Here is a 13,727-nt window from a genome sequence, read left to right as displayed (position 1 = left end):
AATAAATGCTCAAATGATTAAAGTAAAAGGTTTTTTTTCCCATTAAAGAACAATGATAGTCTCAAGCTCTTATTGATAATTCTTTCTAATAAAATATATCAGTCACATTGTTCTAGAGGCATAAGCTTTAGCAATCAATTTTATCTGTGTCCTAATAACCTACTCTGCTACTTAGATACATCTCAAACTTTAGTGTGCATCAGAACCACCTGGAGGGCTTGTTAAAACACAAATTGCCAGATTCTGTTTCCCAAGTTTCAGATTCAGCAAGTCTGGGTGGGACCTGAGAATCTGCTTCTCTAACATGCTCCTAGATAATGCTGATGCTGCTGGTCTGGGACCACACTCTAGGAATTAATGTTCTTTCCTTCTGTTTTAAATGTTAAAGTGCAATTGCCACTGGAGTATTCCTTCACTGTTATCCAGCTAATCCCATTAAGACTGCTAATCAACAATCCCTTCCCAGAGAGTTCCGGGAATTTGTCTTTAATTTTGTAAGAGCCCAGAATTCACTTTGATGCTCACTTAGAGGCTAAAAAACATTGATGAACTTTAGGTATGTAGTAAGTATTCTGAAGGCCTTACTACTCAAACTGTACTCCACACACCAGAGGCATCACAATCTCCCATTAGCTTATTAGGAATGCTCTCTCAGTTCCCACTCCTGGCCTACTGATGCAGAATTTCAATTTTACCAAGATCTTCAAGTAATGCTCATAGTCGGCAAAGTTTGAAAAATGTTGCTCTAAGATACTTAGAGAATTCCCATGGCATACCTATTCATTCAACAATTAGATCTCAAAACACCACATCCATTTCACATGCATCTTCAAAAGCATGTAACTGAATTAATGGGACAAAATTACAAGCTGTTATTTATTGAATATCTTCAATAAATTATCTTCAATTAGAAAAGTCTGAAGAGTCATCTACAGATAAAGAAAGAAAATGCTTTTCTACTAGTTGGTGGTATAAGACTTTGCTCCTTCATAAGCTATATTCTGTGTTCAAATAGCAGCATGTCTACATTACACTTCAGGATCAATTAGCTCATTATATCATTAATGAAACCACTGGCTAATTGCCAATTTTGTGTAATACATTGCTTGGGGGAGTTAAAAAAACAGGGCGGCACCAACAAAATTTCTTTAGCGGCATATTCAGTATACTGTAAGAGCGAAAAGAAATATTTCTATATTCACAGCTATAGCTACCTCAAATCCCAGGACAAAGGAGGTTTCCACTAAAAATATAGGTCCTTTATTTTAGCTGAACAACATGCCGCTTTTCTAGGTTGCCATTAAAAAAACCCAAAAACCTGGTTTTCATGGGTAACATCAGATTTCTTTTCTATTCAACTGCTTTGCTCTTAGAAACCCACCCTCTTTTCCATGAGTCTACTCCAAACTTATCTCAGGGGCTCAACTCCCCAGTCTCTGCTGCAAACTCACAAAGAGGGAAAGATGAGTTTTCTAAACCCACAGAACAAATCTGATCCAGCACAGGACAGGACAAGCCCCCTATGCTGGTACATTTAGAACTGTCTGAGTAGAGAGGAAAGCAGAACTCCTTTGTTGGTAACCAAAGCCAAGATTCATTAGGTTCAGCTTGGACTAAAAACTTAAAAAAAAAAAAAGTGCAATGTGAGCACAGTTTTCACTGCTGCATCCAAGGCTCTTAACAGCCCTGTCTGAAGACAGGAGTGCAAAAAAGTCCACATCCCACACCTGGCCAAAACTCGAGTACTATGTTTTAAACAAAGCAGTAAATAATTACCCACAAATTCCCAATGAACTCTTACAAAGACATCTGACTTTTTTCTTTTAGGGCAGAAAGAAGAGAAAAAAAACTGGCACCAATGCTTCTGTCCTCTTAAATTTAAAAAATGTACTGTTGAATTAAGAAATTCAACAGTAAATACATATATTACCACCCATGGCCAAACCAAGAGGCTTGCCATTTTTTGAAAAATGGCAACTATTAAAAGACTGAAAGCCAAAAAAAAGAAAAAAGAAAGGAAAAGAAAAAAAAAACCCATTCAAAGTCCAGAATTCACAGGTTCACAAGAAATCTGGCACTGAAAAGACAGAATTCCCACATGTAAAGAACTCTACTCCCTAATCACATGCTACAATTAAAATGGCAGAGGCCTTTTCAGAGGACTGGGAGGTGGGGAATAGTGGGACAGGGAAACAGCCGACAGAACGTTTGCACTTGTTTTAAGAACCAGGAAAAGTTGATTCTTCAGAGCCAATCTTTTAAAAACAGAAACCTGAACTAGAAAAAAAAAATTGAGAACGGGGAAAATAACCTCTGAAGAGCCAACCTGTGGCAGGTGCCACAAAAGGCAAAATGACAACCATGGGCTATCCAACTGACAAAGTTAAGAGCCTAAACCCACAACTCTTTTCAAACACAAAAGCACAATACCAGGATCTGAGCATCCCATGGAACCTCAAGTGCTATCTTAAAAGCTCCACAGAAGTCTGGTTTGATTATGGAAAGGGTAGAAGAAGCTAGAACATGGCTGGCTGAAAAATCAGCCAATGACCCAAAGTCTGAACTCTTAATTCCTCCCTAAGCCTTCATAACAAGCACATGCTTTTACCTAACATGGCTTACAAATAGGAAACATAAAGGAAGCATTCTGGATGAGTCATACCCTTCTGAAGAACAAATGGAACCAAATACCAAAGATGACTCTTGATACAGTCTAATCATCTGTAGCTTCTTTTCCACTGTTCAAATTTATAAAAACAAACATTCTTAATTAAAAAAAAAAAAAAAAAAAAAAAAAAGCTTCTCAACCTTTATATCTTGAGTCCGTACTGTGGTTTCCATCTTGAAAGTGTTTTTAGATATATTTATGCCACTTGACTCTTCATAACAACCCCACATATAGGCAAAATGGATATTTCACAGATAAGAAACTCCTCAACAGAGACAATATAACTTTTAGCCAAGATCTCAGTGCTTATTTTTATAGTGTATGACCTAAAAAGAACCAAGGTGTTCTGACTTATACTATGCTACTCAAAGTGTGTGCCACAGACAAATAACATTAGCACCACTTGAAGATGATTCACATGTACATTAAACTTTGAGATGTACCTGTTCTATAAGGGATTATGGTGCCTCTATAATAAGAGGTAATAAGAGATTCTATCTCTGGATTTGGAACCAAATATTTGTCTTACCTATGCAGGCTTCCTCATCCACGTAAGTTTTAGATTTTAGTACACGTTTTCGTTTTCTTTTGTTTTCTCCACTTGAGCTCTAAAAGATCAGAGGATACAATGTTAAGCTGACCAATTATGTTATACAGAAAAATAACAAAAGCTTTTAAATCTATACTAATCACCCTCCAGTATTCTATTATGATAAAAAGTTGAAAGAGAAATACTACATTAGTTTTAAGAGAACCAACCCCGTTACACAGATCTGATATTTCATTAATCATAAGAAGGAAAGTAACATGCTGAAGAAAGAACTATGTTTTGTTCATTCGGTCAACAAACTTTTGTTGGGTAGAGAAGGCAAAATGGTTAAAAAGTTGGATAGGACAAGGACCTTAGTGGAGGAGAGACAGAAGGAAAGCAGACCACTGCAATACAATGTGGCTTCAATGGAGGGCTGAGGCAGATATTATGGGAGTACAAAGGGATGGCCCCTAAATCAGACAAGGAGTTTCTGTGGTATATGCCCTTGCTGTAGACACCTGCTATATCAGTCTTCACATTTCTTTTTTCTTTTTCGTTTTTTAGAGACAGGATCTCACTCTGTTGCCCAGGCTGAGTGCAGAAGTGCAATCACAACTCATTGCAGCAGTCCAACTCATGGGCTCAAATGATCATCCTGCCTCAGCCTCCCAAGTAGCTGAAACTAAAAGGCATGCGCCCCACCATGCCCAGATTTTTTTTTTTTTGAAACAGTCTCACTCTGTTGCCCAGGATGGAGTGTAGTGGCACGATCTTGGCTCACTGCAACTTCTGCCACCTGGGTTTAAGTAATTTTCCTGACTCAGCCTCCCAAGTAGCTTGGATTACAGACGACAGCCACCATGCCTGGCTAATTTTTGTATTTTTAGTAGAGATGGGTTTTCACCATGTTGGCCAGGCTGGTCTTGAACTCCTGACCTCAAGTGATCCACCTGCCTTGGCATCCCAAAGTGCTGGGATTACAGGGGTGAGCCAACACATGCCCAGATATTTTAAAAGTAGAGACAAGGTCTCCCTGTGTTGTCCAGGCCAATCTCAAATTCCTGGACTCAAGCATTCCTCCCACCTCAGCCTTCCAAAGTGCTGGGATTACAGGTGTAAGCCAACATGCTTGGCCAGCCTTGACACTTCAACATTACACCTATCTAATTTAGTCTCAAAAGGTATTACTAATACCAACTTCCTTTTATCTCCACTGGTCTCTTTCATCCCATTTTCTCTTTAGCTAATGAGTAAATCAGTGTAATATTTAAAGGACAGTCTTAACACAAAGAATTAAGAAAAACTAATAGCCTCAAAGGAAAAAAAATTGTCACCACTTATTTTTTTCAACTCTTATCTACACTAATGGATGTAGATAAGATGCAGCTGAAGAGCGTTCAAAGCTGTATTTCCCCATTGATTGCCAGTTTTCACATGAGCCCTTTTCCAGAATTGCTTCTGAAGAGCAACAAATGTGTGTAAGTTGTTTGTTCCCCTCTGTCTTTTATGTATTGCTCTGATGGAGAGGGGATCTCTTTTTGCACCATTCTAACAGGAGGTGTACAGCACAGCAGAGATGCTAAAGGTCATGGAAACAGAACAGCTCCCAGGTTCCACCTCTGCAACGTTCCTGAGACTATACCCTATAGCGAAATCTCCCTTCAGGTGGGAATGGAGGGAATGTCATTCTGTACAACCTGTAGGAGAGCAGAATGAGACAAGAGCCATCTACTGGCATTTGTGAAGTATACAGCAAGGGAACTGATTTAGCACAGTGGTTGCAGGTCCTTCAGACATAAAGGACACATGGATATGCAAGCATCCCAGTACAATTTTACCTTGACAGAAGGAGGTTCGAGCTCAGTCTTTGGCACTGGTTCAAGAGGTGGAGACGCAGGAGGAGGTGGGGATGGTGACTCAGCTTCATAAACCCCAGGAGAGTCAGGGAAGACTGAAATAATGAAACAGACTTAGATCAGAAAACTACAAGCACTATCTAGTACAATGCTTTCTCCACTGGTTCTCTAAATTTACATGTCCAGCAACGGGCATTTCGCAAGCAGTAATTCCTGATAACAAATAACTTTGCAGTTATATAGTTATCTTTAAAATATATATTTTATTAATTTTATACAAATAAAATCAGAGAATCAAGAATTATTACAGCCAGAAGTATCTTAGCTAAATGTTTTCTTTCATAGCTAAGTCAAGTTATGAAGTTGGTTTATGAATATCCTATCATCATCTTCCATATGCCATGTATTTCGCTTTATTCTTAAAACGCTAAGAGACAGATTTTCTTACTTGCATATTAGAGTAAATAGAGGTTCAGAGAGGTTCCTAAACTTGCCAAGGTCACACAGCTTATAACTGGGACAGGAGGTTTTAAGCCTACGTCAATCCAATTCTACAGCCTTGCTATTCCAACTATACTATGCCACCTTATCATTCAGAATAAGACATTTTCTCTCAAGATCTAAGTGGAGATAATCCTCGGGTTATAACAAATGTTCCATGCCAGAGTCTTTCGCTGTGACCTAAGGATTACTTTTAAACACCTGAGATGCTTGCTAGACTAAAAATTTCCAGCTGATATTTAGAGTATAAACTTGGAGGTGGGGGAAATCATCTTTTAAATGATTATCATAATTAAAGCTCTAACAACTATGACCTGCTTAATATTTTGCATGGAAACTATTTCTAGTGACTGCTCCACTGATAAGGCTTGTTCAGCTACACTGAGGTTAATAGGAAAGAACACTTTTAGAAAAAAAATACTGCTGTGGAAGTGGCATCACCCAAGAAATGAGCACCACCAGAGGGATCCCATCATTTCTCAACAATTGCAGAATTGGTGATCTTAGTAAAGGGCCCATGAGAGGGGAAGTGAAAATCCTCAACTGACCTATTACTTAACCACCACAAAGAAAGTGCTGGTCAGGGGACTGGGTAGCGGCTTAGCCTCACCTGCTCCTTGAATCTCCTGGCTGTATTCAAATTCTTAATACAAGTCTTGGATCTGAAATTCTCCCAACTGATTAGGTCAGTGTTAAAAATTATGACAGTGACGAGTTCAAAGCCAAATGACCTAAAGAGGTGAAGTAGAACAAGAGCCAGAAAGAACAATAAATTATACACTTTAAGTATAAAATGGGCCCCCAAAACTTTATAAGCTCTGGGAAACAAGAGAGAGAAACATAAAAGGAAAGCAGTCCAGCTATTAGCGCAGCTCTGGGAGGCTAGAACATGATGGGAGCTCAGGCAAGAGAAAAGTCAAACCCCAGAAGCAAGCCCCCATTGTTCTGAAGGAACAGCTATGAAGAAACCTGGGCCACAATGGTAGATGTGTTATACTGGGAGGAGGAAAGTTTAGGCAGTGAGGAAGACGAAGGAATTTTAGGATTCACAGTAATAAACTGAGGCATTCTTATTCTACTTCCAGTTCTGAAACCAGCTGACTTAACCAAAGAAAACAATTCTAGTGACACCCTCTAAGATCCCTCTCACAGCACTGTGTATGCAAATGCTTATCTAGAGCCCCACTCGGGACTCTAAGCTCCAAAAAGGCAGAGACACCACGATTTCCCTGGCATCATGAACACAGAGTAAATATACACATATATAAGTAACGGAAAACCACCACTTTTTGAACTAAATTTGGGATGAAGAATGTCCAGGTCAAGGAAGACAACATGTATTTCTCTCTTCCTTCCACACACTCCCTGAGAGAAACACTGTGATAATAAAGGAGTAAAATGTTGTAACTCCCCCAAACAGGGAAGAGAACAGTAGAGGAGTCAAAAGCCCTTAATGATTAAGGAATTTCAACAAATCCCTGGAAGATAGAAGGCAGATGGGAGAAAGTTGACAAAAGAAGCATCAGTTAAATTAGATGAGTCAGATAGTAGAGATTACTATCTATTATAAAACTGCTATTTTTATCTGACTTTTAAGATTGTAAATATCTATTACTTTGTTTAAACTTGCCCCCGTTCATGTACTAGAATATATGCCTGTCTGCCTTAGCCTTTACCAAGCCAAACATCCTGACTCAATACATTTTTGCTGACAAAGAATGTTCGATGCACTGGCGTATTTTAAACATATCTGTAGCAAATCTGAAGCTCTTCAAGCAAAAGTCAAGTAAGGAGATATCACTTATTTCAGGAAAGCAACCTTTATTGGGACAGAATAAAAGCTGCAATAAAACTAATTTCAGGGATCCAGTGTGTCAAAGAGTTCTCTGGCAGAGACAGGTAGTTAGAATTCCCGGAAACCATTCACAGCTTCCTAGGACTCAGTATTTTTTAAAAATACCTATCTCTACCTAAAAATGGGGATCATTTGCTTAACATTCTCCATAAGCAACTTGCAAGGACTGAAAATATTAGCAAAGCCTTAAATATATCAGTTGAAACTACATTTCTTCCTGGCAATATAGATACTATTCTTAATGTTATTTATTTCTGGGTCTGGCCTTTTTTTTGCTTTGCAAAGAGAATATGTAGAACTATTAATGGTGCTTATCACCCTGCAGGGGCAAAGGAGAAAGGAACAGTCCCTTGGGTAGAGAGTTACAAACAGAAGTTGAAGGGAATTTTTTGAGAAAATTGAAGGCACTTGCAAGTATGGGCATCTCAGCTAGAAGAGTAGAGTGAGTAATACGAAAACTAACTGAACTTGTTTCCAGACACAGGTAAAAAGAAAAAACAAAACAAAACAAGAAAACCATGTACCAAGCACTGTCTTGGCACATCATCTTATTTCATGTTCATAAAAAGCCTATACCATTTGTGATAAAAATTCCCATTTTAGAGATGCAAAAACAAGGAATTAAACAAGTTAACTCATCTTCTTAAAGCCACACAATAAGTGGTCAATGTAAAATTTAAACCCAGGTCTGCCTGACTCCAAAGTTCTTGTATTTTCTCTACTCCTGCTGTTCCTCTTCTAACTTCTAACTAAAGACAGCATATTGAACTAATATGACATATTCACTGTAACAGAAATAAAGCAATAATAAGTTAGAGACTGTGTAAAGGTTTAAAATAAAATCCCACTGGCTTTGAGACAAAGATGAAATTTAAGAATAAAATAGCAGAAGTTTATAAATTAAGTTAAATGCCAAAAATTATCTTTGCCGGAGGAAAAAAAATCTAAGAGCTTCTGCTCTATATCATCTGTTATAGGCTGTGCACCTCTATCACATTTCTTCACATTCCTTTCAAAACGAAATAACTCCACTCAGATTTCTAATCACCCAACAGTATTATTTTTGTAGGCTACAGATCAGAACTACAGAGACTATTTCAGAAGGATATAATGAGTGCTCAACCAACCACAGTAATTCCTTAACTTAGAACTGACTCCTTAACTAATACTAGAGTATCTAGTTTACCTTTTTAACGTATATTAGAGGTTGATGGCTTCAAAGACCTTTCCAAAATCTTCCCAAGGTCTTTTACTGATTGGACATAGGGAAAACTGTTCCAATTAGCACCTATTCCTAAATTTACTTTCTAATTATTTTCCCATGTGTCCACATGGAGTTGTTCCTTTCATTAGCTGTGGCCAAAGCATTCTGATAAATGACAAGGGAATGAAAACATAGCATTTGCCTCTCTGGGATGCTCACAGGGTCTTACTCCTACCCATTCTAAAGAGCCACTAAAAACCATGAAAAACATTGTACCTCTCACAGGATATCAGAGGCTGTAATCCTAAACACATAGCATGAATGGTAGACTCTAAATTCACAGAAGTGTCAAAGATTTTATACCTCTATCACAGATTCAACTTCCTCCTACTATTTCTTGTGTTTGTTCATTTCTTTTGCATTACTGTCATATGTATATATAATTTGTTTTTTTTCTTTCACTCACTTGTATAGTTGAGCTAATATCCTTTTTTCGAAAGTCTCTCTTACCATTTTCAATTCCTCTTAGAGAAGTTTCTGGAAAGAGTAGAATCTTAATTTTGTCCTTTGATAGCACAGTAGGTTCATTTTTTGCATACAATATTCTTCTTTACCCTCCCTTTTAGTATCTGTTTGTGTTTGTCTCTGTATCTTCATGTGATACTGAAATCCTTTGGATAGATTTCCCCTCATTACCTAAAATGTTTTATACCCATTATGCCATGAATTCATGGAGAATTGATTAGCAGTTCAAACTTTTCACCACTGTTTCTCAAAGTAGGCTTTTCAGGGCAGAGTCATCCAGCACATCAGTTCAACTCATTTAACTTTCTCTTTAGCCTCCTTCTTTTTCTATACACTTTATAAAATTTGGGACAAGATCTTGGCTCTTCATTAAACTTGATATTTTTTAAAAAGCATATTAATGTTCTTGGTAAGACTCTTGCCCTTATTAGGTTTGCTTATCTTACAACATTGCCCACAGCCTAAAACTAGAAGGGTCCACAGTGTCATTCCCTTCCAACAATGACACTGCAGATTGTTCCAGTTAACCCTAGTTTTACCTGTGTGGAATGCCACCAATAATACCCTGGCTGCCTAGAATGTCACAATTCTTAAAAGATTCACATGAAGGTAGCCAAAGGAATATCCCCTTCCCTTAAAAGAAAAAAAAGAAAAGAAAATGTCTTCGATAGCATATATAATATTAATTCTTATCCTCTTTCCCTCTGTGTTATTTTGACAAATTGCTGAAAGATCATGGTTCTGGCCAAAAGGCTAAAGCAGATTTCAAACAGAAAGAGGTGCTACGGTGTCTCTCAATGCTAGAATTACTACTCTCATTGTGATCCTTAATCCATTACGTTTTTAGCTCCTTGAGCATTAAAAGTAAAATTGATCCCCCTACCCAAAAATGAATGGTAATGCCCACCTTCATCTTCACTGCTATCAGACTCAGGAAGTTTGATTCTTCTCCTCTTTTTCTTCATGTTTTCAGTTTCCTTTGTCTCATCATCAGATAACGCTACTCGCTTCCCCCTGTTGCCATCCAGAAATAAATTAAGTATGTTATACAGAACAAAAATGTAAGTATTCATATGTTCTTATGGGTTTTGCTTTATAACTTGTGGTCTTAATTCCAGAGGGTAGAAAAGAATAGCCAGATAGTCCAATAAGGACTCTTGTTAAGGATACTCTGCTACCTGACCACAACTAGGTCATGTCATGAGGTGACTTGAATAAAAAATTTCTGTAGTTCTCTAAAGACTACTGGAAGCTACAACCAGGTTATCAAGAATCTTTCCAAATTCCTTCTTACTTCCCTGATTGGCCTTTCAATTATTCAACAATCATTAAATAAGCAGCTACTACATACATACAAGGCTCTTTGCTAGCCACTGAGAATGCAACGATACAGAAGAAAATACTGTTTCCAAGAAGCTCTGGCAAGCACCACTGGCTATAATACAATGTGGTAGATTTAACTGGACAAATAAAATGTTTATGGAATATAATTCATATTTGAAAAACTTAAAAGCTAAGTAGAAGTTCATTATGTAGAAAGGGGAAACAAATATTTTAAAGAGAAAGAACATAAGCAAAGGCACAGATATCCTTTTAAGGTGATTCTAATGACATAAAAAAAAAAAACCTAGACTCCATCTTGACATTATTTAGCTCCTCTGGACAGACGGACACTCCATCATACTCCTCATGCAACCAACAAGTAATTTATCAAAGGCCTACTGTATGTTAGAGACACAAATATATACAAAACATAATCTTTACCATCAAGTACCTTATGTCTTATATAACTTTAAATATCAACTCTTCTTTCTACCTTGAACTAGAAAGAGAACAACTAAACCCACAGTAAAAGAAAATAATAAAGATAAGAATAGAAATCAATGAGATGAAAAATAAAGAAAATTAACAAAGCCAAAGTTGTTATTTTTGGAAAAGAGATTAATAAAATTAATAACCTTTTATAAAACCCATTTTGAAAAGGGAAAAATATAAATTACCAATCAGGAATGAAACAGTGAAGAAATCTGCATTGAGTACAGATTCTATAAACTCAAAGAATAAGGTTATATAATGAACAGCTTTATGCCAATAAACTCAACAATTTAGATCAAATAGACATATTCTGAAGTACTCGAGAATTTGAACAGCTCTAGTTAAATCCAAGTCACAATAAAAACCATTCCCACAAACAAAATCCAGCCCTGGAGTCACTGGCAAATTTTATTAAACATTTAAAAAATATATACATATATACAAACTCCTTCAGAAAACAGAGGAAACTTCTCCCAACTGTGGTCATGGATCAAGGACCATGTCATCCAATGACAAGGACACATTTTGAGAAATGCATTGTTAGGTGATTTCACTGTGTGAACGTCATAGAGTATATGCACACAAACCTAGATGGTATAGCCTACTGCTCCTAGGCTACAAACCTGTACGTCATTGTTACTGTACTCAATATTGTAGGCCATTGTAATACAATGGTATTTGTGTATTTAAATATCTAAACATAGAAAAGATACAGTAAAAATACTGTATAAAAAAGATTAAAAATGGTACACACATATAGGGCACTTACCATGAATGGGGCTTTCAGCACTGAAAGTTGCTCTGGATGAGTCAGTGAGTGAGTGGTGAGTAAATGTGAAGGCCATAGGATGTTACTGTACACTACTGCAGACTTTATAAACACTGTACACTTAGGCAACACTAAATTTATTTAAAAATGTTTTTCTTCAATAATAAACAGCTTACTGTAACTTTATTTTCAATTATAACTTTTTGACTCTTTGTAATAACACAGCTTAACACAAAAAATTGTGCAGCTGTACAAAAATATTTTCTTTATATCCCTATTCCATAGGCTATTTTCTATTTTTAAATTTTTTAATTTTTCATTTACTTTTTAAACTTTTTTTATTGAAAACTAAGACCCAAACACACATTAGCATTGGTTACACAAGGTCAGGATCATCAATTATCATTGTCTTCCACCTCCACATCTAGTCCCACTGGGAGGTCTTATTCGGGGCAATAACACACATGAAGCTGTCATCTCCTGTGATAAGAATGCCTTCTTTTGGAATATCTCCTAAGGACTGCCCAAGGCTGTTTTACAGTTAACTTTTTTTATAAGTAGAAAGACAACCCTCTAAAATGATAAAAAGTATAGTGCAGTAAATACAGGAGCACAGTCATTTTTACTATCAAGTATTATGTACACATAACTATTAATATATATGCTATACTTTCATATGACTGGCAGCACAATAGGTATGTTTATACCAGCATCAACACAAACACGTGAAAAATGTGTTGCACTACCATGTCATGACAGCAATGCTGACACTAGGCAACAGGAATTTTTCAGCTCCATTATAATCTTACGGGACCACTGTTGTATATGTGGTCCATTGTTCACCCAAACTTCGTTATGCAACGTGTGACTAATCTTACGAAGTTAGTACAATTTTGACACAGCAACTTGATAAAGACATTACCAGAAAAGAAAGTAACTGACCTACAGTCCTCATTAACAAGCAACAAATGCTTAGTGTAATATTAACAAATCTAACCCAGCAATATATAAAAAAGGATAATACATCATAACCAAGTGGAGTTTATCCCAAGAACACAAGGTTGGCCTAACATTTTAAAATCAGTGTAATTCACCGCATTAATAAAAACACCATCTGAGCATCCAATAAATGCAGAAAAAGCAGCTGTCAAAATTCAACACCCACTCATGATAAAACCTCTTAGTAAACTTGGAACAGAAAACAACTTCCTCAATCTGGTTAAGGGCATCTACTAAAAATCTACATTTAACATCACATTTAGTAGTGAAATACTGAATGCATTCCTGGCAATAAGAATCAACAGTGAGTGTTGTACTCATGGTTGGGGACATTTTAATCCACCCAAGTCATATGTTCCTAGGAGGTGAGGTCCACTGGACAGAACTTTAACCCTCTGCAATTTCACCATTTTGTTGATGTTTTCAACAAGAGTAGTCCCAACCTTGCCACAAAAGTCGTCTTTCTGGGCCTATCAGTGTTGACAGTGTCCTTTAGAATTTCTTTCAACAGACTATTTCTACCAACTATGAGGTAGTGTCTCCAATTCCTGGATCTAGTTTTAACAGCTTATGTGCTTTTTATTTTCTTTTCTAATTACATTTTACCACTTGAAAAATAAACTCATTGATATAAAAAAAAAAAAAGAACTTTTTCTCTTAAATTTGACTGGAAACAGTAACCCTTCATTTGGCAATTTGAAGTGAAACACACACACACACACACACACACACACACACACACACACTTAGGCATACTTATGCCACAACCACAAATTTAAAACAAAAAGTACTGAAAGTGCTACGTAACAAAATAACCAAAAATAATAATAATAATAAAACAAAAAATAACAATCAATTTAGAGCAATAAGACCAAAAAAATGACTTTGGTCCTTAAATCATCCAAACTGGCTGATTCCACAGTCCTACTTCACTAGATAAGCTACTGGGCTTCTCTCTCCATTTTGCTTGTATAGTTGTGTCCCTAAGGCATTAAGTGGGATT

General features: G+C 36.8%; 1 protein-coding gene across 2 annotated transcripts in view; it reads right to left on the bottom strand.

Moving 5' to 3' along the window:
- POLD3 (DNA polymerase delta 3, accessory subunit) overlaps window positions 1-13,727 on the bottom strand; it is a 68,410-nt gene that overhangs the window by 23,887 nt on the left and 30,796 nt on the right. For both annotated transcript variants that reach the window (XM_012469662.3, XM_021671803.2), the window contains 3 exons: window positions 10,049-10,155; window positions 5,039-5,151; window positions 3,198-3,276 (listed from right to left, as the gene is read on the bottom strand). In XM_012469662.3, coding sequence (XP_012325085.1) covers window positions 3,198-3,276; window positions 5,039-5,151; window positions 10,049-10,155 — 299 coding nt within the window. The remainder of the gene's footprint in view (window positions 1-3,197; window positions 3,277-5,038; window positions 5,152-10,048; window positions 10,156-13,727) is intronic.

Source organism: Aotus nancymaae, unplaced genomic scaffold (assembly GCF_030222135.1).
Source record: "Aotus nancymaae isolate 86718 unplaced genomic scaffold, 86718_ANA_hifiasm-v0.15.2.pri h1tg000059l, whole genome shotgun sequence".
In the NCBI taxonomy this organism is placed as follows: Eukaryota; Metazoa; Chordata; class Mammalia; order Primates; family Aotidae; genus Aotus; species Aotus nancymaae.
Note: the sequence above shows the minus strand (reverse complement) of the source record. Positions and strands in the feature narration are given on the sequence as shown.